Source organism: Condylostylus longicornis, unplaced genomic scaffold (genome assembly GCF_029603195.1).
Source record: "Condylostylus longicornis isolate FDR11 unplaced genomic scaffold, ASM2960319v2 ptg000001l, whole genome shotgun sequence".
Taxonomy (NCBI): Eukaryota; Metazoa; Arthropoda; class Insecta; order Diptera; family Dolichopodidae; genus Condylostylus; species Condylostylus longicornis.
This window is the reverse complement of record NW_026577970.1, coordinates 1,053,618-1,076,340: the sequence shown is the minus strand read 5'-3', so window position 1 is coordinate 1,076,340 and position 22,723 is coordinate 1,053,618. Positions and strand designations below refer to the sequence as shown.

The 22,723-nt window shown below is 28.4% G+C and overlaps 4 protein-coding genes across 4 annotated transcripts; all 4 read left to right on the top strand.

The window, feature by feature from the left end:
* Positions 1-214: 214 nt before the first annotated feature.
* LOC129618782 (trypsin-like) lies at positions 215-1,138 on the top strand. Its single transcript, XM_055533781.1, has 3 exons — positions 215-409; positions 490-985; positions 1,056-1,138. Exons 1-3 carry the CDS (start codon positions 215-217, stop codon positions 1,136-1,138), a joined length of 774 nt encoding a protein of 257 aa, XP_055389756.1.
* A 786-nt stretch (positions 1,139-1,924) lies between these two features.
* On the top strand, positions 1,925-7,095 carry LOC129618775 (trypsin-like). The gene is made up of 5 exons (XM_055533768.1): positions 1,925-1,928; positions 3,530-3,641; positions 6,192-6,366; positions 6,440-6,935; positions 7,013-7,095. Exons 1-5 carry the CDS (start codon positions 1,925-1,927, stop codon positions 7,093-7,095), a joined length of 870 nt encoding a protein of 289 aa, XP_055389743.1.
* A 2,345-nt stretch (positions 7,096-9,440) lies between these two features.
* Positions 9,441-10,349, top strand: LOC129618772 (trypsin-like). Its single transcript, XM_055533754.1, has 3 exons — positions 9,441-9,635; positions 9,707-10,199; positions 10,270-10,349. The coding sequence occupies exons 1-3, from the start codon at positions 9,441-9,443 to the stop codon at positions 10,347-10,349; spliced, it is 768 nt and encodes a 255-aa protein (XP_055389729.1).
* A 280-nt stretch (positions 10,350-10,629) lies between these two features.
* Positions 10,630-22,302, top strand: LOC129618766 (trypsin alpha-3-like). Its single transcript, XM_055533740.1, has 5 exons — positions 10,630-10,658; positions 10,811-10,865; positions 21,207-21,443; positions 21,534-22,026; positions 22,165-22,302. Exons 1-5 carry the CDS (start codon positions 10,630-10,632, stop codon positions 22,242-22,244), a joined length of 894 nt encoding a protein of 297 aa, XP_055389715.1. The 3' UTR covers positions 22,245-22,302.
* The last annotated feature ends 421 nt before the right edge of the window (positions 22,303-22,723 follow it).

Sequence of the window (22,723 nt, the reverse complement as noted above, 5' to 3'; positions counted from 1 at the left end):
TTAATTCAAAAAATATGTTCTCAGATGTTTATATTTATTTAACATTTTTTTGTACAATTAATATTTAATTTTAATAATTTAATTAATTATATTTACAAATATTTTTTTATTAAGTAATAATAAAGAAAAAAATTATAATAAAAAAAACTGTTAAACAAATAATTTTCTCCTTTAAATATCGAACGCATCAATTATTCCTTCAGTTGATTGGAAAATGTTTCGTGTATTGATTAGCGCTTTAGTCATCTTTTTGGTATTTATTTCTAATGCTAAGACGCAGTCTTCTGATTCTCCATTAGAAATTAACGATCGAATAGTTGGTGGTTCAGCAGTAAAAGTTAGATATCGCAACTTTCAAGTTGCCCTTATAGTAGGACCATATGTTTGTGGTGGCTCATTACTTTCGATGGTAAGCTTGAGACCTATTTATTGTATGTTTGCCCTAATACATTTATGTATGTACATATACATCTCTTTTATATTATTTAGCAATGGATTTTGTCTGCTGCTCATTGTGTATATGGAGAGTCAGTAAGTTCGACATACGCCCGTGCCGGTTCTAATAATTGGGATTATGGTGGTGTTGTAAAATGGGCCAAAACACTTATACCTCATAGTAACTATGATCCAGAAACATATGATTTTGATATTTCTCTGATTCTTCTAAAGAGTCCTTTCACAAGAAATGAATTTGTGGATTCTATTCCAAGAGCTTCAAATCTACCAGCAGATGGTAAACTCTTGGAAGTATCAGGTTATGGTACGACTTCATCAGGGGGTAATTTTGCACCATATTTGCTAAATGTTTTCGTCAATATGATCTCATTTGAAAAATGTAATCAGTTATACGATGGTGAATTGACTGAAAGAATGTTTTGTGCTGGTGTACCAGAGGGTGGAAAAGATTCATGTCAAGGTGATTCTGGTGGTCCGATAACATATAATGGATATTTGATAGGTGTTGTTTCATGGGGCTATGGATGTGGTAAGAAAGCATATATGAACTTTGGTGAAAAGAATTATATAATTTGCATTTTTATGTTGCTTTTTTTTAGCTGCAAAAGAATACCCTGGGGTTTATACAAGAGTACCATATTTTGACACGTGGATTGAAAATACGATGAGAAATAATAATTAAAAGAAAGAAGAAAGGTTAAATATCAAAATTTTATGTATTTTATTTTTTCATATACAGGACCCAATATGATTTAGACATTGAAATTATTGACAATTTAACTTATATAAATTATATGCCATTCAATTAATACAATATAAAACAACATATAACGCTGAAATATTGTATAGCAATTGAAATAGGAAATTATACTAAGTCCATAGAAAGTTATTTTTAACTTCGAGGAGAAAAATTTTTTTAATGAATAATTTTTCTGCCTTTAACTCGTTCCTTTGATTACGTCATCCATCTGTTCTGCAGTTGCATGAAGAAATTTCCATTATTTTTAACATTATTTTTTTTCCGAAAAATTAAAACCAGAAGCTTGGTTTCAACCGTTGTTAAAATAAAAAAAAATGTTGAAAATTTAAGCAAACGGCTTGCAAGCTGTTTTCTCCCATATATCCTGTAAATATTGGATTTCTATTAAATTCATTAGAAATTGAAAACCACTCCGATGTGAATGATTACGCATCGGCGGTTTTAGCTAACATTTGTCGCGCAATTTTATCCCAAAAGTCATTTTACCCCAAAGTGGAAAACTTGAAAATAAGAAAACTAAAAATCACAATTAAATACTTTTAGTAATGAATATATCAAAAATTCACTTTTTCAATTATACATACGATATTAACACAAATTCTCAAAGCTGACGTTTCCCAGAAAATTTTCGATTTCACAAATTTTCAAAATTACATCAGAACTCACTTTTTGCATCTTCTGTCTATCACGACCAGAACCAGATCCAAAATGGGTAATAAAATGAAGCGAAATAAAAAAATAAATAAAGTTGGTCAAACCAATGGTTTGTACTGTAGCACTTTTCCCTTAAACAAGTGAAAATACTTCTTTTAAATACTGTTTATGTATGTGGGATTTGAAATAAAAAGACTAAACGAAATGGTTTTGTTTTAAGTATAATATTATTTAATTCAATGTCTTTTTACAATAAATAAATTTTTTCTTAAATTCGATTGAAAATTTAGATATAAAATTATAAAAAAAAAGTGTTAAATTATTATTAATTGTTTTGCTATTCCGACTTTACAATACTACGTTCACGTTTTGACTGACTCGAAAAGTAAAAAATTCAATTTTAAATTTAAATGACATTTTACCAAATTTAGAGAGTAAAAATGAAAACAGTTATGAAACATACAAATAAATGCAGCTGAATATGAAATAAGAAGTAGTCATTCCCACATGTATACCTACCACACTATTAAAATTATTTTTATTCATAAACGAAACTATTTCTAGGATTGCATATATTTAGGATAAATGATTTATGCAGTCTTTGAATTAAAGCAAAAATAAATTTAAAGAAGGGTTAACATAATGTTCGATTTTAAAGGTTAATTGCGTAAGTTAAGCAAATAATTATTATATTTTTTAATGTAATTTTCCGTTAGCTTTTTTGGTTTATAGAAATTTGAAGAAGCTTGCGGTTTCGGGAGTATAAGGCATCAAAAATTCAAATTTTACAAATTCCAAGAGGCGATAACTTGAGAGGGTGTGGAGATAGAAAAAAATTTTCCTTTAACAAAATAAAATATTTATTAGTGTTTAAAAGCTGTTAAAATTTCAGGCTAATAAAAATAGGTAAAAATTTTCTACTACAGAAATAAGTTTTTAGTAAAGAGCTATGTACATGTAAACATGTACAATATATAAAGCTGAAATTACATGTACATGAAATAATTTTGTAACATTACAAAATTATTTCAAAAATATTTGTTACATTTGAAAATTTATACATTCTGCGATTTTCGAAAGAACATTTTTTATCAAACGTCCTTTTTTACAGATTTCACAGTTTTAATTTTCTGAAGATAAAACTTCTTACTTTGATTTTTGATATAAACCTAAACGCATAAGTGAAAAACATATAAATGAAAAAAAAAAAAAACAGTTTGCTCAAATAAATATTTTGCCCAAATAACAAAAGTTTATTATAATTTAGAACGCCTTAGCTAATTTTTTTAAATACTCGTGCTAAATTTATTCATTTTTGCTAAAATATTAAATGTCGTCTAAAATTGCAAAACTGCCAGCACTTTTATAAATGATATGTCACAAAAGTTTGTTTGACATATTATGTATCTATGTATTTGTTTATGTAATAAATTTTAAACTTCACCTTTAACAGCTGTTTGAAAAAGTTTTAAACATGTTTAACGGCAGAAAAAAGTTAGCAAATTTACGTGTAAAAGAAAAAATTAAAATGTTAAAATAAATTGATGACGATTTGGAGTTTCAAACAATAAATTTGCCAGACATATGTAGATATCCCAGAGTATTTGAGAAACCATTGCTAGTACTTTATATCACCACTACTTAATATTAATACTTCAGTAGAGATTGATTTTAATGTTTCATGCTTTGGGGAATACGATGATCAAGAAATAGTTGATCAAGTGCTGACAAATTATGAACTAAATCTAGTTGATGAAACAAGCGATGATAGGTGTGCGTTTATAAATAGAAAAACTATATCAAAACAATAAGAGAAATATAAATTATTTTTCATTTCATTGAAAATGAAATATATAAAGATTTAAAAAATAAAAAAACTTTATACAATTGAAAATTTGTAACCATGAACAACGAATAAGTGCAATGTATTTACTTATACGAAAAACATTTAAAAGAAAAAAAAAGGATAATTGAAATAAAATATTCGCCAAAAACCTTTTTCACTTATCCGTTTCCGACTGTATACTGAAATTTTCAGAATATTCAATTAGGTACAAAAACCAAATGGCGAAATTGTGAGTTCTGACTTGAACCTTTTAAAAAACTGAAAACTAAAAATTAAAAAAAAAAACAAAAAAATTAACGAAAAGCGGTTTTATTTGTGCGTATATTTATTCAAAACACAAATACAACTAAAATTAATTTTATTTAAAATATACAAATGTATCTACATATGTACGTAGTAATTTAAAATAAAATTTAATAATCTTGAAATCATATTTTTTATCTTATGTGGGATTAACTAATATTGTGCTTAAATTTTTGAGTGTTTGGGACATTGAGTCTACGGTTTGCTTTTTTATTATTATTTTTGCCGTCAATTGTATAGCCGTGTTTACTCGGTTTGTGTGAGTGTCTGTCTAGAGTCGGCGTAAGAGCTTTAAAGGAGCTTAATTATGGTTATTTTTGGACAAGTGGAGGGAGGAGTTTTCTGGGCTATATGATTTTGCTTTTTTTTGTTGGTTTTTAATCGGTTGAGTCTTCGAATGCCAGAGGTCTCGTTAAGCAAGATTTGATTTCGCAGGGTCTTGGCGATTTAAAAATTTTTTTACGGACTTGATGTTTACCATTGTCATTACCATTGAGGTTTAGCATTGTTAACTCCGCTAGTTTCACTCTGGGCTTTGCAAAGCAATTATCGAAGGAGTTTCGTGATCAATATAGTACCTTCGTTGGGCATTTTCTGGAGTATGCTAGCCAGGTGTGGTCTCCTTTTAGGGATATTTAGTTTTGAGTCAGCTCAGAAGCGTTTTCTTCGTGTGGATCTGGTTCACTTTTCGTGAGATGCCCTACCGAAAGAAAATATTTAACATGATGAATATTTTCTTAATATAATTCTTTCGATGAACTACCGAAAGAAAATATTCAACAGATCAACTTGAAATATTATATATAAGCTTCGTTCGATAGTACAAGAAGCTACATAACTTATAGCCAAATATAAATTATTGCGCATATACAGAGAAATAATGAACCGTTTTTCTTGAAATTTAACATATGAGTTCAGGTTATTAAAACAATGAACCGTGACTTCCATAATGCACTTTCGACGTAAACTTTACAAAGTATCACATTCCAAAAAGTTTAATAAAAGCTTTGACATTATACACTTTTCCTAAATGCGTTCTATACGTAGTGGATATGTAGAATAATAGTAAATCGGCCATCGAAAAAATTGAGCATGTTTTTCTTATACATGTCATATAAATGCTGCCAGAAATAACCAATTAAATAAACTAGCATATATTTTCAGCAGTAAAGTGCTAGTTATTAGGTTTTTTTTCCTAAACTGCTGTTTTAACGTTGCCACATTTTGTTGAAAATAAACATTTGCACAGAACTTTAAATTTTTTCGGAATATCAAGGCTCGGAAATCGAACTAGCACCGATTTTACATTTTTCCTCATATCTAAGGAACTAATTGACAGAATTTGTTCAAATTTGATATTAGAGTTCAGATTCACATTTTTCTGCGTATGTTAACTAAAAGCTTACTAATGTGTTTAAAATTTGAAAGAAATATTTAAAAGCATTTTCATAAAGCTATGTCATATCAAGAAAGTTCAGCAAGAAAATATTGAGGTATATCGCCTTATGGAAAAAAACTCCAGTGACTTCCTTCCAGTGGGAAGAAATACACATATACATATACATATAATACACAATATAATACACAAAAACATGATAGAGGGACTAATTGTTAGTCAATTTAGTCTGATTACTATTTGGCCCTGCCTGTCTTTGTCGAGGGTTAAAACCAACGAGATCATTTTAAACACTTAAAAAAAAAAGAAAAACAATTTTCTGGTGTTTATTTCATTCCAATAAATATACTTATACATAGGTATAGGTACAAATAAAAATCTTATGCAAGAAAAAATGTGAAAATATATTAGACTCTCAAATGGAAAAAAAAATTTGCCAAAATATTAAAAAATATTTTATAATATCAATCTTAAGAACAGGAGTAAGAAAGAATTCTGACGTTAGTTTAAGTTTTTAGCCAATTCAAACAGTGTGTTTTAAGTCTTTGTTTGCTTAATACAATTTTTTTTACTGTTGTTTTTGTTAGGTTATTTTTAATATGATTAACCTACATATATTATGTTATTAATGAATAACGTAAAAATATATAGACTATAAAAAAAACGACAATTTTAATTGAAAAACGGTTAAACAAATAGAATTTTTTGCCTTAAATATCAAGAAGTACACAAACCATTTATTTAGTTCGTTCAAAAATGTTTCGTGTGTTAATTAGTTTGTTAGGTATTTGCTTAATATTAATTTCTAATGCTAAAACACAGCCTTCTGATTCTCCACTTGAAATTGATGAACGTATAGTTGGTGGTTCGGCATTACAAGTTAAATATCGTAAATTTCAGGTTGCTGTATTAATGAAACTATTTATGTGTGGGGGTACATTGATTTCATTGGTAGATTTAAATTTATTTATCACTTTTATAAAATTTTTTTGCAAATTCGTTACATAACTTATTTTCCTTTAAGGAATGGGTTTTAACTGCAGCTCATTGTGTTATTAATGTCTATAAGGAAGACACAACGGTTCGTGCTGGCTCTAACAATTGGGATTATGGTGGAGTTTTAAGATGGGCGAAAAAACTTATTCCACATTTCGGTTTTGAAACAGGGACTTTAAATAATGACATTGCTTTAATTCTTTTGAAAAGTCCTTTCATGAAAAGTAATTATATTGGCCCTATTGCTATAGCTCAACATTTACCAGCAAGTGGTTCAAAATTACAAGTATCTGGTTTTGGTCAAACTGCCACAGAAAGTGATTTAGCTCCTTATTTGCTAACAGTTTGGGTTGACATGATTTCATTTTCAAAATGTCAAGAATTCTATAACAACGGTTTAACTGATACACAATTTTGTGCTGGAGTTCCAGAAGGAGGAAAAGGTGCATGTTATGGTGATTCTGGTGGTCCTTTAACATATAATGGATATTTAATCGGGCTGGTTTCATGGGGTCACGATTGTGGTAAGTGTTTGAAGACTTATGTTATATTGTACCTACTTAACTGTATTCTAAATGTAGTAAATTTATATTTATTACAGGTGATAAAGATTATCCCAGCGTTTTTACTAGAGTGCCGCTTTATGATACTTGGATTTCAAATACAATGAGGGATAATATTTAAAAATGAAATGAAATTATAATCAAACTAAACCTGACGTTTTTATACGGTAAAAAAGAAATCATTATTATGCGAATGTACTATTTTGGTTACGAGATGTTGTTATATAAACAGTTTAATATTTGTGAATAGTGGAATAATTTGAATTTTGAGCAATAAATATTAATTAATTACGCTTGGTATTTTCAAAAAAATAATAATTAAAATACCCTATATGAATATTTATTGAGGTTGCTGATCATTGACTTCCTTTGTTGGTTTTCGTTGACCACATTAGTGAATTATAGATATTTAAACTGGAATAATTACAACCGCTAAACATATTTTTTGGTTTCCTCGTTTTAGGTTGGTTTACTTTAAACTTTTTTGATTTGGTTGAAATAATTTCAAAAAATTTCGAAAAAATTTTGAATATGAACTAATAGTTTATAGAATAATTTTGCGTATATTTTTAAAATAAATGGGGAAGAAAAATATTTTGAAGTTAATTTTAATTTCGTACAAATTTAAATACTGTCAATCCAAAAAATTTTTGAAAAAAAGTGCTTATTAATTTCACTCTATCCGTCCGTGCCCATGTTTACAAAACTTCTACACCCTTGAAGATAGAAAGCTGAAATTCAATTTGTACTTAGATTTTTACTACAAATTTATTTCCGTAGAAGAAAATTTTTATCTATCTCCTCCCTCTAGAAGTTTAACCCCCCCCCCCCCCCACAATACCCTAAAATTGTCATTTTTTAACTAATTATTGCAGTGAAACCATAAACATTTTTTGATTTTGTAAACGCAGAAAGGCAGTGGCTTGCTTCTCGTATCGCGGTATACTATAGCTAAACTTAAAAAAAACAAAATGGCTGTTCAAATTTACCGTTATCTAAAATCTATTTTTTCCAAATTTTTGTTGTCGTTTTTCTTCTAGACTTCAAGTTATGGGAGCCTGAAATTTTAGTAACTTTTAGACACTAACAAATAGTTTATTTCGTTAGAAGAAAACCTCTCGAGTTATCACCCCCTCAAGTTATCGCCTCTTGAAATTTGTAAAATTTGAATTTTTGATGCCTTATATTTTCGAAACCGTAAGCTTTATCAAATTTCTATAAACGCAAAAAGGTAACGGTAAATTTCAAGCCATAAAAAAATATAATAGTTTTTCTTAACTCACGCAATTAAACGCTTAAAATTGAGCATGATGTTAACCCCTCCTTAAATTAATTTTTGCTTTATTTCAAATACTGCATAAATCGTTCATCCCAGATATATGCAAACCTAGAAATAGTTTGGTATATGAATGAAAATAATTTTAATAGTGTGGTGATACCAACTTTATTTAATGTATGTGAGCTTAGTTTGTTTTCTATAGTTTATAGTTCAGATAAGGATTTTTAAATGCTACATATATATTTTTAAACAGATATACATATGTGCAAACAGAACAATCAGGAATATAACTTTTTTCTCGTTTTAAAATATGTTTTTGTTTAATTTACTTAAAAAGCTTTTTTATCTAACTAATAAGTTCTTCTAATTCTTCATCTATTTTCCTCATAGATGTGATCGAACAAAATGTTTTTACTAATTAATCTTTGAAACAGCTCTCTATGTCATTAAAATACTTATTAAAGGCTATGTACCATGAAGTTTCAAGTTCTTTCTAATCTAGAGAGTACAGTTTGAGAAACCAAAGCTTGATCCGTACTTGTTCTGGATCATTAAGCAAAAAAATCGACCGCCGTACCTGGGCATATCTATGCCATTATAAATCTTTTCCTAGAGTTTACTTATTTTATTGTCTTTAAACACTATATTTCTAGCTTCGACCTCATTTTAAAGCTAGAAAGAGCTAAAAGAGTATAGTTTTCTTCATACATGCTGGTTTTTTAATCGATTTATTAAAAAAAATACAAATTTCTACCTAAAAAAGCAGTCTCTTTCTATATGTACATCTATATACATAAGTATATATCGTATTAAAATTATACTATATCGTATTAAAATTACTTTTCATTTTTCATATATTCATACATGCTCACATATAAATGTTAGTATCATATGAAATATTTCAGTTAATTACAAAAGCACCTTAAATATCACAGTTATTCTTGACATATTCTGAGCATTTTTCGTAGGCAAACAAGGAGAGAAAAATAGTCTGACGTTAATTTTAATTTTTTGGCAAACAAATAGTGTTTCTTAAATATTTGTTTAACATTATATAATTTCGTGTACATGGCGTTAAGACAACAGTAAACACAAATATAACCTTAAAGTAAAGAAAAGGTTTTTATATTAAGTTTTTTCTTTAAATATAGTGTAACACATTAATTTTTCATTTAGTTTATTTCAAGATGTTTCCTATATCGATTGGCACAATTGTGATATTTTTCGTGTTAATTGCTAACGCTAAAACAGAAATTACTGAAATTCCATTGAAGATCGATGATCGTATAGTTGGTGGTTCTGCATTAAAAGTAGTAGATCGTAAATATCAAGTAGGAATTTCACTAGGACCATATCTATGCGGTGGTTCATTAATTACGATGGTATAAATTGAAAAAAAAAATTATTCACTTTTTTATTTTCAATATAAGTATGTACGTCTTTTTCTTTTTAGGAATGGGTTTTATCTGCAGCCCATTGTGTACATGGGCAAACCGCGAGTAGCACATATGTGCGAGCTGGGTCTAATAATTGGGATTTTGGTGGTGTTGTGAGGCAGGCAAAAAAACTTATTGCCCATTTCGGTTATAATCCGTCCACTTTACATAATGATATTTCTTTAATTCTTTTACAAAGTCCTTTCGTTCCAACTGATTATATAAGAACAATTTCTATAGCTAGTAATTTACCAGCACCTGGTAAATTATTACGTGTATCCGGTTTTGGTCTTACTTCGAATAATGGTAATTTGGCTCCATATTTGCAAGGTGTTTGGGTTAATATGCTTTCATTTGAAACGTGTCAACAACTTTACAATAATGCTTTGTCGAATACAATGTTTTGTGCTGGAGATGAAGCTGGAAAAAGCTCTTGTCAGGGTGATTCTGGTGGTCCAATAACGTATGACGGATATCTAGTAGGGGTTGTTTCATGGGGTTATGATTGCGGTAAGTAAGAACTGTTCATTTATATGAGGTTTTGTTAAAATATTGTTGTAATTTTGTTTAATGTATTTAGGTGATCCAACTCATCCTACTGTTTATACGAGAGTACCACTTTATGATACTTGGATTGAAAATACAATGAAGAACAACTAAAACAACTGCAATTCAATAATTCGTGCAAGCCTCTTTGAATTTTGAACCCTTTTTGAACTCTTTGAATTGAATTTTTTTTTTGTTTATTAAAAGTTTTTTCAAATTTTACACAAACGTGTTTCGGTATAAGTATACCTGTTGTAAAAAAAATTCACGTTACTTTTCAAACATGTTGAATTGAAAGTAAGATGTTATAAAAAAATTAAACATTTGCTTATATGAATATGCCCATTTTAAGGCGATGTTAGTACAAACTTTAAATATTGCTCACTGGTGTGTAATGACTTTTGTGTCTAGTAATAATTTATTGTACGTTAAATAAGATTTTTTAATCATACGATTGAAATAAATTTTTTCTTCAATTTTCTTCATTTTGCTCAATAAAGTTATAAACTATTGATATGACTATATGCAACATGCTTAAGATTGAGAATCAAAAACAAATTATTTTCTTTTTACAGAAGAAGAGAGGAGAATAGCCCACAAAGAGAAAAATGTGATTCTTGCAACTTGCGAGTAAATAAAGAGTGAACATGTTCATGATCAAGACTAAATTAGATTTCAATGAAGACTTTTTCTAAACTGATCTATATTCTAGATAAATATAACAGAATATATCATCGCCTCCAAGCACTTCGATTTCAAAATACGAGTAGTAAAACATACATTTTTATTAAAAATATACTTGAAACATTGAAGCTAACGTAAAAATTAAGCTAATAAGTAAAGCTTGAGTTTGAAACTTTTTCTGTAAAACCTATATGAACATGTGAAACATACGAAAATAATTTAAACAAAAGCAGGTTTAGTAACGCAAACTTTTATTTCTTGGGTAGCAGTTAGTCGTTCTTATCAAGTTTTGTGTTTAATTTGTTTAATGTTGAAGGTTATATATAATGAAAAATGTAATATGGAAAACATATAACTGACTGTAAAGTTCCCTTTTGCCGACAGCTTTGCACAAGGTTAAAATGATCTTTAAACTTTTGAAAGTTTGGTTTCTGAATCCTTATTTCTTTGGTTTCTGATATTTCCAATACATATAGATTTACTTTACTATTGATGTAACGACCAGAATAGAAATATATATATTAAGCTTCATATAAATTTTTGAATTTTTCACGATATACATACATGGAGAAATATAAGTTTGGTATATATACATAGTAAAAGCCCAGTTGGTGGCACCTGATTTCCGTGAAAAGTTGCAAAGTTAGACAACAAACGAAACTCAACAAAATTTGTTTAGAAAGTCGCCTTCATTTATCGGTTTTTAGCCTTGTATTGAACGAGCCAATGTCCAAGAATGACACACAAAAAATTTATAGAGCCCTTCCGGAAGCGGGGAAGAAGTTGATCTTATTGGGTCATCCAGATTTGAGAGTAATGGCTGGAGTGTTAATTTTACATTGTCTCTTCACGGTTAATGTGGAAAGGACGGGCAAATGTGTGGATTGAGCTTGGAACAGAATGAGACGGCATATATCTGCAGCGCGTGGGTGGACTCGTGCAATTTAGTAAATAATACTAAAATTTATAAAAATTTTCTGACTTAGCTCTTTTGAAGATGAAGTGGTAAAATAAAAAAACCGTAAATTTTTAAATTTTAAATTTTTGTTTTATATTGTTGTGTTACGCTTTTCGTTGTTAAGTACACAAATGATTTCAACTTTGAATAAAAATAGTTTTGGTAATAAAATATTAAAGTTAGTGTAGGTTGCACTTTTACAGAAATGTTTTAATCATTTTTTAATGAACAATATTATTTGTTATTAAAATAGTATTTACAATCCTACAATTGTAATTAAAAAGTGTTTGTATATTCTTACATTAATAATCAATGCTATAAAACTAAATATTTTATTTAAGAGAAAAATATGGGAAAACTTAAATATCACAATACCATATCTCATTTGTAAAAAATATAAAAAAAATATAAATCTGCAATTCAAATTTTAGAGATGCTTATAAAAAAGACAATAATGTCTACAATTATAATATACAAATTATCAATAAGTGCTATTAGATCATTGATTACTGTATTAGTACTCGTACAAATGTTTTAATGATACACAATAATTAAATTCATTTTTATTCCTTTGGAAATGCGACTATACATTACCAACCACAAATTTAAGCATCAATTAAAATGTTTTCACACTATGTGTTAAAACATACATATTTTGCATATAGTGTGAAAATATTTTCTTATTTGGGTTTTTTGACGATAACGAAATAAAATAATTAAAAGAAAGAGAGGTAATTTTATTATTGTTGCCCTTTTGAATTTCAACTACAAGTTTTTTTGCAGATTGGTTTATTGTTTTGAATACATTTAAACTTTTTTTTATTATTTATAATATTTATAAGCTGTTTATTATATGTACCTAATTTAATAAAGTATTATTAAATCTTTTTTCTATAAATGAAAATAAGCGGGGGCCGATCAATTTCTTTTGCGATAACAGCATAGGCTTGCAGCAAATTTTGTTAGATTGAATTTCGACAATGCTTCACTTTTAATATGCATTTTGTTTTTATATTGATTCTTAAGTGTATTATTTTTATTTGTCATAGTTTTACTATATATTCAACTTGAAGGTTTCTAGACGAACTTGACACCTGAAGGTTAATTTTTTGTTTTATTAGAATGTAGAGCTTTAATTATTTTAACTAGATAAGAATTTAATCGCAGCTGTTTAAACCTCTAATAACAACATTTGTAGAACTTACATAAGCCCAAATAAAATAATTGATTTTTAAGTTAACATAAAATTAAAAAATGTGTAAAATACAAAATAGTTGGCTTAACTTTTTATAACATCTACATATAATAAAGTTGCCAACTTTATTTTGGTCAAACCAATGGGTTTTAATGTAAGCCTTTTTCCTTCAACAAGTGAAAATGCTGTTTTTAAAAGGAATATGTTAAATTATAAATATGTGCATCATTAAAATTACTTTCATTTATATACGAATAAGTTAAAAACGAATGTATTTAGGTTGAGCAATGTATGCAGTCTTTGAATTAAAAGATTTAACGGAAGGTAATATAATACCCGAATTTAAGGGTTATTTGCCCGAGCTAAGAAAAATAATTATATTTTTTAATGACATGATACTTTCCGTTAGCTTTCTGCATTTATAAAAATTTGGAAAAGCTTGCATTTTCGGAAATATAAGGTGCCAAAAATCTTTAATCAAACTTTATCAATTTCAAAAGGCGGTAACTTGAGAGGGGGTGAAGGTAAAAAAAATTTCTTTCATGAAACGAAATGCAATATTTATTAATATTTATAAACTGCTTAAATTTCAAACTCATGCAGCCTGCAGCCTAAAAGAAAATGCTATAAAAATTTGAAAAAAACTGATTTTAGATAACGGTAAATTTTGACGGCTATTTTATTTTTTCTGCACCTTTCGGATATCGTACGCCGCTGCAGAAGAAGCCGGTCTTGCTTTTGCAAAATTTAAAAAATATAGTATATAGTTTCGCTGCAATAAATTTTAAGGTTCTCACCGTTTCACCGAACATGTCCACCGGCGGACGAACGGACGGGCATAGTGAGACTAGTAAGCACTATAACAAATATCTTTTAGACATTATACAGCATTTTATACATTGAATAATATATGTTTTTGTTCTATTTTGAGTTTTTTTTAGCTTTCTAATTTTTTGTTCACTTATTAAATTACTTTAAAATTCTAATAAAAGTCTGATTTTTAAAAATGATAAAAAGACTATACATTTATATTTTATAAAAATTATAAATAAATTTATGTTTTATTAAAATTGTCTATTAAAATAATTCTGTTAAATTTAAACAAAATAGTAATTATTCTGTTTAGAGAGGATCTCTGTCACTCTGACGACGAGATACTTTAATATCGGAAGTGTTTGATTCATCTATTGAACGTGATTAATATATCGTTATAATCTTATTAAAAAGCAGTTTATGGTCACCAATGCATTTGAGAATTCCATTAAAACTATTCCTACATAGGGTGATAGCATAGTAAATGCTAATATGTGAACCTATAGTTGCAACAGTTCCAGACAAAATCTAATAAACATTTCTTAACCACATTTATCAATTAGTAAACCGAAAAGAGGACTAGTGAATGTTGATATTATACATATAATAGAATTGCAACTACTTATTTGCAGGTTGAAAATTCCATTTTTCTATAAGAACAGGAAATATTCCTACCTAATGTCACACAAATTATAGGAACAATCCAGGAAGTTAATTTAAATGTGAAAATATTTATTCACTTATGTTTAGCTCAAACATTTCTCCTTTTAGACTATAAATAATTATTGACTTAAAAATTAATTTTAAAAATTTTTATATAATAAAAAACAAAAATTTAATAGTAGTAATACTCCATTAAATAAAATAAACAATTAAAAACTAAAACAAGAATTTGTTAATATAAGAAGACGCTATACTTAACTATAAGTAAATAAAAGTTTTTCCATCATGTCTTCCGTTGGTGAAAAGTCAAGTTTGTGTTTGTTAAGTACTAAGCGTCCTACTGACAAGTCCATGTTTCTCCCAATGACCCAATTGGTCCAATGAAAAGGAACCATGAAAAGATTAGGGAAACGAAACCTAAAGTTTGAGTTAGAAAATTTTATTTAAAATATCTAAAGAGATAAGATCAGTTTTCATAAGTTGAAAAATGAATAACATATCCGCGACATTACGTCTTTTGCTCAATGTGGGTAAGTCAATCAATATATAAGTCTGTATTCATAAGGTAGAAGAATTCCCAAGGAAGAAGGCGTATTCAAGCATTTTTTTAAATAGTCTTAATATTGTCTACATGTGTATTGTAATAGGGTAACCATACTTGCGAAGCGCATTCAGATTAGGACGGACAAGGCATGAGTAGAGCGATTTTAAGATATAAGGACCAATAAACTACTTTTATCAGCGTTTAATAAAATTCAACATTGGGTGGTTTTTGAATGATAAGTTGTTATCGAAAAAAACACCTTGGTCCTTAATTATTCTCTTAGAGAGGATCTCTGTCGCTCTGATGAGCAACTTATGGCCACCAATGCATATGAGAATTCCATTAAATCCATTCCTACATAGGTTGAATGAATCGACTCGACTAAGGGCTTGGCCATTTAAAGTGTAGTTTGTTAAAAGTGTCTGTCTTTACCTAGAGACGCACATTTGAATACATTTATTTACATTGATTATATCGGTTAAGATAATCTTGAAGACACAACACATCATTTAAAGAGCCTATTTTTTTAAATTTTTATGTCATCAGCACATATTAATACCTCACTGTGTGTTAACATGAAAACAACATCATTACCTGAAATTATGAATAGCATTGGGTCTAAGTGGCTATCCTGCGGGACACCAGAATTAAAGAAAGAGAAAGAGAAAAAGTCTGCCCAAATTACGTCCGTTTGATATCCATTTTCCATATTATTTGAGAAAACTGTCGTAGTTTCTTTTTCCAGGAAGCCATGCTGACACCCACTAATGAATGGCATACAATGATAATAAGCATTTTCATATATCATCAACTCAACCTTAGGAATTGCCGGCAGTTTAGCAATAGAACGCTAATTAGCCACGCTATTTTTATTGTTTTTCTTATGAATTGGTTTAATGAAAGCTTTCTTCCACACGAAAGGAAAAATTCCTGAAGATAGGACTTATTAAATTTTAAGGCTAAGGTAGATCCCAGAGAAGAGCAGCACCTGCTTAAAAAATGGAACCTGTCCTGGAACGGCAGGCTCCTAGATTTTCATCCATAAAAAACAAATATCTGTGTGTGAGTGTCTACAAATACTATGACAAAATGTGTACATATTAACGCAGTCAGTATTTTTAATAATAAAATAAAACATAGTGCACTTTTCAAAAAGAATGTTCAAAATCAAATCATATGAACTGAATAAAAAGATTTTAAAAATTTTTAAATTTTTGGAAAATTTTTGAAGTATTATAAGTATGCGGTGATGTGTATTTCTAACGAAAAAATTTGTATTTGTGTTTGTATTTTTCAGATATGTATATACGCAACTACAGAAGCGCTTCTTATTAAATTTTTTAAGGGAAATTTCTATTTTTATCAGTTTTTTAAAAAGAATATTGGTTCACGTCAGAAATTATAATTTTAGTATTTGGTTTTTGTACCTACTTGAATATTTTGTAATTTTTAGTATACTTTTTTTAAATACTGAAAAGTAAAAATTTCCCATCCAAAAAACTGAAAAGGAGAATTTAAAAAGCTGAAAAGTAGAAAAATAAAATGTTCACGTTTTTTTTGTATGAATTTCTAAGTCTATAAAATAGTTTCTGGCAATACAAAACAAGAAAATGATATGGACTAATTTTTTCTAAAAAATTTTAATTTAAAATAAGAATTATAAAAATAATAATAGCATAAACAAAAAAAAAGAAATTAAAATAAATAAACTAAAAAACATAAACAAGATAAAAAATTATATGGTAATGAAAAATGGAATTTGATATTGAAAAAAAGGAATTCTTTTTTGGCCTTTTTCCTTTAAGGTTTCGAAATTTACTTGAATGGGAAATTTCCCACGATTTGGTAACACTTTTGCAGGAACGAGAACTTGCGGCCACGGTGGTATTCTTGGGTCGTTTCCTGCGTTAATGGCCGATGCGATCACGAACTATTTTATCCCAAGATCGAACTTTGACAAGAATTTTTGTGTTGAGCTTCCCTCTCATGCCCTCTCTTAGAACCATAACATAGCAGCACATGAATAGGAGGATGAGTTAGCTAGGTGTGGCTCGGTCATGAACATCTCGGTGGCGGAACGGGTTATTGTTCCAATCAACGCAGTGAAATTGAATACATACAGAGTGATTCAGAAAGACATACAACAACATACACCATTGTTTAGAAGGCCGAAAATGGGTAAAACTTTTGTTCCGGACTAGATGCGAAATCTGGAGAATTTCCGAGATAAAGGGATTTTAACGAATTTTCACGAAATTTCTACTTATCCAAGTTTTTTTGATTATAACTTCCGTTCCGAAAAAGATTGGACAATAAGGAGACCATTTTTCACTATCTGTTCAAGCGTCTAAGTGGAGCCAGAATGGTCACATGAGACAAAACATGATCCACGGATCTTGACGAATATATCGAAAATTAACGCCAGGGATTTAGATCTCCTTAAGAGCACCGGGAGCCTTAGATAGATCGGGTGGTGATGTGCTACTGATAGCGAAAATGCACATTTGTACTAACTGGAATGCGATGGACCTGCTGCACGTCGGCACCATGTCTGCAATCAAAATACGAAAACGTATACAATTATTATTTGTTAAATACTTTTGGATACTAATCTCTCCCCAGCTTTTAAAAAAGTGATTAAAAGTTAAAAAACTTTTTAACAACTGAAAATTTTAGGCCGTCTAAAACTAAAAGGGTTATAACTTTAAACTGCATTAAAAAATGGTTATTACTATATTATGATCCACGGTTTTATGCTCAACGGTTATGTTATGTTTTATTATTTACTCCAATTGTATTTGCAAAATTGTATTTTAATTAAAATATCCCAGATTTTGTTTCAACTATCATCAATTTTTTATTTGATTACCGTTAACCTGTCTGAGTTTTCTCTGCGATATAATTGAAAGAGCAAAATCCATAACAATATCAATATTCATAGTTTTTGGAATGAAAAATATAAGCAAAATTTATAAAATTTGAGCTTCTTACCTCAAAGGCTAGATTAGGCAAAATACAAGGCTCTTGCATGTCAAATTTTAAAAACTCGGTAGTTTAAATGTAGATTAATTAAAAAAAATGTTTATTTCTACTTTATTTGGCTTTTATATAATAACATTTACATATGTAAATAAGTTAAATCATCTTGAAAAAATTAAGAAAAAAATTTAAATCTTAATATTCAAGCAAAAGAGTTAATAAATTAGCAAAGTTCGAATCAATGACAATTGTTGAATAAATCAGATGTACAGGTCCTCGATTTACGACGCATCTGATATACGCCGATTTGCAGTTACGACATCTTTGTTTTAAAATTTTCTAATTCACACAACGTTTTCTTGCAGTTACGACGTTTTTTCAAAAATGTGAAGAAAAAGAAAAAAATTTTATAGCGCTCATAATTTGTAGTTGCGTCGTTTTTGAAAATGTATTTTTTTATTTTTTGTTGTTTCAATACAACAAAACAACCACAAACTTTGATTATCTATGCATTTGTAAAAACAAAAAAGGCAATCTTATGGTACATATTATGTGCTGCACAAAACTTCACAAAGCAAAATTGATTCCCTTTTTCTAAACAAAACAATTTGTGTTTTAGATCTTATGATTTTAATTTTAGAATTTAGTTATCTTCATTATTTTTTTACATTTTCAGATTAAGGAAATATTTTGCAGATTAACCGAAAACTTTTACAAAAGAAATGGAGTCACCTCCAAAATTAACGAAACCTTTTTCAAAATAAATGAAACCCTTCATTCGATTCACATACTTTAAAAAAGCTTTTTTGGAATAAGTTTCGTTTAATTTGGAAAATGTTTCGCATATTTTAGACAAGGCTTCGTTTATAGAAAGTAGCTTTGTTACTATTGTTACTAAGTTTTGTTTTTGGATTTTTTAAAATAAAACTGAATTCATAAGTGAATTAAATATGCAATATAAAAAACGTACATATGTACATTATGTTGTAAATATATTTATTTATTTCAAGTTATATATATATGTACATATAAAAAAGGTATATATAATATACGTTACAAATGTATTAATTAATTTGCATTATTTTATTTAACTACATTCCTATATAAATATACATAATGTATGTTTAAAATTGTACAAAATTTTTACTGTATAAATTTTATATGTATGTACTCGCATGTATCTAGAGAAAAATTTTGTGAAAATTTTGAACTAAAACTATGTCATCTACTTTTTCAAAATAATTTTGAAAACTTCTCGTTGCATTAAACAATATTTCCTGGAAGGCGAAGCAAAATCTAAATTTTTATGAGTCTATTTGCCATTACCGTCGATGGGTGATAAAATAAAAAATATTATAGGAAATGGGCTATACAGAAAATATGTAAATAGAACCTAATTTGCAGCTTAATTCTTTTTGGAATATTATTCATTCCACAAAAAATAAACGCTTACGCTAGCCTATTGATAAAATCCGAAATGTCAGATGCAAATCAGATGCTTCTGACGTTGAAGCATTAAATATTTTCATGTAGTAAAAAAACAAACAAACGCTTACGCTAGCCTATTGATAAAATCCGAAATGTCAGATGCAAATCACATGCTTCTGACGTTGAAGCATTAAATATTTTCATGTAGTAAATAATCAGAGGCGAGCGCCAATAATTTTTTTGTAAATCTAACAAAGAGAACGAAAAACCAATGTCATAAAATGATACAAAAAATGTTGTTTTTTAAAAAAAAAAAACCACAAAATTAAATCTATTTGAGTGTAACCCAGCATTTACACATACAAGTTACTTGTATAATATTAATTGTCAATTAGTTTTTCGAAATGTCAAATTACTTGCTATTATGACGTAGGCGTTTAGCAAGTTAATTTTTGAAAATTTCTTTGAGAAGAAAACAACTAGCAATATATATAATTGTTTATAAATTTTAGAAACCATAAGTTTGCTAAGTTTAATTTTTTCAAAACAAAATTCAAAAATTTTAAATTAAAAAAAAAAAAAATCAAAACAACAAATTTTTTTTTGTGAATTTCTCAATGTGTCAAATTACTTGCTCAAATTACTGGCAGCAAAATTTTCTTGCAAGTTGAACTGCAAGTAAACAAGCAAGTAGAAATATTTCAATGTGTTAGTAAAATTTTTGTATGTATTGCAACTTTCTTGCAAGTAACTTGTACGTGTAAATGCTGGGTAAGATCTAAAATAAAGAACAATCAATTACTTGTAAACAAGTCTTTGGTTACCCTATGTCGCATGGTTCCGAAGTTATAAGCACTTAGTTATATGCAGGAAAAATCTGGTAACTTCTTTTTAGTACTGAACGGAAATTATTGAAAATTGTCTTGACCCGTCAACCATTTCACAATAAAACGCTTTAAATTAAGAATGAAAAAAAGAAGAGTTGTCTTTACCAAAGACAACTTTATATTTTTGTAATGTTTTTTTGGATGCTTGCCCTATAGTAATGTCTATTTACCATAACAGGTGATTGTAACATTGATTGAGAATCGTATTAACTATTTTCATTAATGATTTTGGTAAAAATGTTTTGTTTTTCAATTTACTTCAACTAGTTAAATGTTAAATTTGCTTATAAGAATTGTTACTATAAAAGCTTTCGTCAAAACGAAGAAAGGCGATGGAATTAAAGACGATTACGTCATCTTTGTGCAAATCACCTTTGTGATACGAAAAACTTTTAATTTAAAACTTTTCTCGGAAGCGATATTCTCAATTACCTAAGTTTTTATTTTTTAAATAAAGAAATTATTTAAAATTTCCTTCTTTCAAATAGTCGAGCTTTCGAAATTGTTCCTGTTTATAATTATTTCGTTCATTTTAAAAAAAAAAATCAAACAGTAACTCAGAAAACGTAAAGAATTCAGAATATTTCTTTATTAGCTCTCTATTTAGAATGTAAGTTTGTGTTTTATAAGAAAAGAGGAGAACTGAAAAGTCTGACGTTAATTTGAGTTACTCGCCAAATCAAACAGAATGTTTCATAAATATTTGTTTACTATTATATAATAGAACACATGTGACGTTATAAATAAAGTAGACGCAAATACAAATTTAAAATGAAAGAAAGACTTTTATATTAATTTTTCATTTTAAATATATATATAGTGTAGTACATTAACCATTCATTTAGTTTGTCTTATGATGTTTCGTGTAACGATTGCTGCTCTTGCGATTTTGTTGGCATTAATTTCTAATGCTAAAGCACAATCTTCTAATTCTTCATCCATCCCGCAAATTGAAGACCGAATAGTTAATGGCTCAGCCTTAAAAGTTGTAAATCGTAAGTTTCAAGTAGCTGTTATATTAGGACCATATCTTTGTGGTGGATCACTCCTTTCGATGGTAACTTTAAAAAAATAAATAATTTGAAAATACGCTTTATCGTAAATTGTGCATTTCTCTTTTTAAAATGGTTATTTGCTCTCTCTTTAGGAATGGGTTGTATCCGCCGGTCATTGCGTTAATGGACAAACAGCAAGTAATACTTATGTACGTGCTGGTTCTAATAATTGGGATTATGGTGGTGTTGTGAGATATGCAAAAACGCTTTTTCTTCACCCCGGCTTCAATCCGTCTAATTTATTTAATGATATATCTTTGATTCTTTTACAAAGTCCTTTTGTTCCCAATAATTATATAGGAACAATTTCTATAGCTAGTAATTTACCAGCAGCTGGCCAACAATTATATGTATCTGGTTTTGGTCAAACTTCGACGAATGGCAATCTAGCTCCGTATCTGGAAGGCGTTTGGGTTGATATGGTTTCATTTACTCAATGTCAACAATATTACAATAATCAATTATTATCAACAATGTTCTGCGCTGGAGATCAAGGCGGAAAAGGGTCTTGTCATGGTGACTCTGGTGGTCCTATAACATTTAATGGAAATTTAGTCGGAGTTGTTTCATGGGGATATGATTGCGGTAAGTATATGTGATTTTTTTATAAGATTAGTTAACACTTCATAACTATCTGCTTACATTTATTTGAAATTTTAATAACACATCCATAGTATAATATATATAGGTACTCACGTTATGTATATTTTAAAATTTTTATAGGTGACAATAATTATCCTACTGTTTATACAAGAGCGCCACTTTTTTCTTCGTGGATTCAAACTACGATGAGCAGTAATTAAGACTAGAATCCCTTTTACGGTTTGTATTTATTTCTATTGTTTATTTCGAAAGTAAAATTTGTGATTTATTAATTTTTCACACAAAAATGTAAAAGTTCTTAAATAAAATATACCATTAAATTGTATAAAAAGAGAAACAAAAATTTTTAATTCTAGTGCTAAGCATATATAGAAAAATAAAATAAAATTGGAAGAACAAACTGTGTTGGAATTGCCTTACATACAAGTTTATAATAAGCTTTACAACAAAAACATGCAAGGTTATTACCAGCATATAAATAAATATTTATGAATTGTTTTTGTTTGGATAGATTCCAGTGAAAATGTAAAGATGCATATCTAGGGTTTTCTATCAGAACATGATATTTACATTTTTGGCAAAAAAAAAGTTATAAGTGCAGTGTTACTTAAAATTTTAAGCGCTTTCTAATGGAGAAAAAAAATTTAATTTTTATAGTAGTTTTAAAAAGAAATACTTG